This window comes from Terrapene carolina, unplaced genomic scaffold, assembly GCF_002925995.2.
Source record: "Terrapene carolina triunguis isolate 2854851 unplaced genomic scaffold, T_m_triunguis-2.0 Scaffold51129, whole genome shotgun sequence".
NCBI lineage: Eukaryota > Metazoa > Chordata > Testudines > Emydidae > Terrapene > Terrapene triunguis.
The window spans coordinates 14,380-15,730 of NW_020715480.1; the positions used below are offsets into that span (position 1 = coordinate 14,380).

The following is a 1,351-nucleotide window of genomic DNA, read 5'->3' on the forward strand; positions in this document are numbered from 1 at the left end:
GCTCACCCGGTGCAGGTAGGTGTCCGAGTCCTCGGGCATGTCGTAGTTGAAGGCGATGTTGACCCGCTCGATGTCCATCCCCCGCCCGAAGAGGTTGGTGGCCACCAGGATCCGACGCTGGAAATCCTTGAACTGCTGGTAGCGGGACAGCCTGGGGGAGTGAGGGGGGCGGGTCTGGGGTCACTGCCTGGCCTGACCTGGCAGCCCCTCCTCCAGCACAGAGCCCTCTGGTGGCCTTGTCCCCCTATTGGCAAAGCACCCCCACTGTGACACTAACCCCATATTCCTCGTTTACACAGAACTGTGATCTTGCACATGAAGCAGGCCGCGCGCGGTATCGGGGGCCGGTTAGGAGCAGCTCGAAGTCACTGTTCTAACGAGCATCATGGGAACGTGCTGCACGGCTGGCACGGGAAGCGCCCAGATGCCAGCTCTCCAGGGACATGCCACAGCAGGGGGTACCCAGTGCCCGGCTGCAGGTTCAGAGTCACAATCCAAACCCTGCTTCGTTTGCAGGCAAGAAACGTATTCGCATGTTTCTCTTTGCCCGTGAGTTTGCACGAAGCGTGCGGTAAATCTGCTCAGGTTTGCACCGTCTGGCGAACCACTGACGAAGCAGTGAACCAATTAATAACCGTGCGCCGCTCGGCGTACTCCTGGGGTGCAGTGCTGGGGGGTTCGGCTGGTGAGTGGCTCTGGGTGGGGGGCTCCACTCGCGTTGTGCTGAGTGATCACGTGGCCTGGGGGGGCTGCTGCTGGTCACTAGCCGGGCACTGTGAGAGACGGCCCAGGCTGGGGAGTTTGGGGGATCCCGGCACCCCCTCACCTCTCCTCCTGGGGCATGCCCCGGTGGATGGCGATGGCCGGGAAGTTCTGCTCCACCAGCAGCTGGGCCAGCGCGATGCAGCGCTGCACCGACTTGACGAAGATCACCACCTGGGGGGAGGGAGGGAAGGGGTGAAAGAGAGACCGCACCGCCCGGACGCCTGGGTCCCTGCCCCTCCCCGGATGCCTGGGTCCGCGGGCGCTACCTGGTTGAACTCCAGCACGTCGAGCAGGTCGAAGAGCTTGCGGTTCTTCTCGTTATCCTTCAGCTTGACGTAGTATTGCTGCAGGCCGTGCAGCGTCAGCTTCGTCTCGTCGTCCACGAAGATCTCCATGGGCTGGGGGGGCAGAGCAGGGTGAACCCCGCCGCCCGCGCTGGGGGAGAGACTCCATCCCCAGATACCCCAACATTCCTCCCAGGGCCCCCCGGATAACATCCAGCCATCCGCCCTGCTCCCACGGCCAACGCTGACAGCCCGGACACCTGGGTCCCAGCCCGACCCCCCAGGGCTGCGAGCTGTGGGGC

At 64.0% G+C, this 1,351-nt stretch overlaps 1 protein-coding gene across 1 annotated transcript in view; it reads right to left on the reverse strand.

Moving 5' to 3' along the window:
- LOC112118055 (spliceosome RNA helicase DDX39B) overlaps positions 1–1,345 on the reverse strand; it is a 3,689-nt gene extending 2,344 nt beyond the window's left edge. The window contains exons 1-3 of the mRNA XM_026647082.2: positions 1,032–1,345; positions 827–936; positions 7–151 (exon numbers count right to left, since the gene is read on the reverse strand). Coding sequence (XP_026502867.1) covers positions 7–151; positions 827–936; positions 1,032–1,262 — 486 coding nt within the window. The 5' untranslated portion in view covers positions 1,263–1,345. The remainder of the gene's footprint in view (positions 1–6; positions 152–826; positions 937–1,031) is intronic.
- Positions 1,346–1,351: the final 6 nt, after the last annotated feature.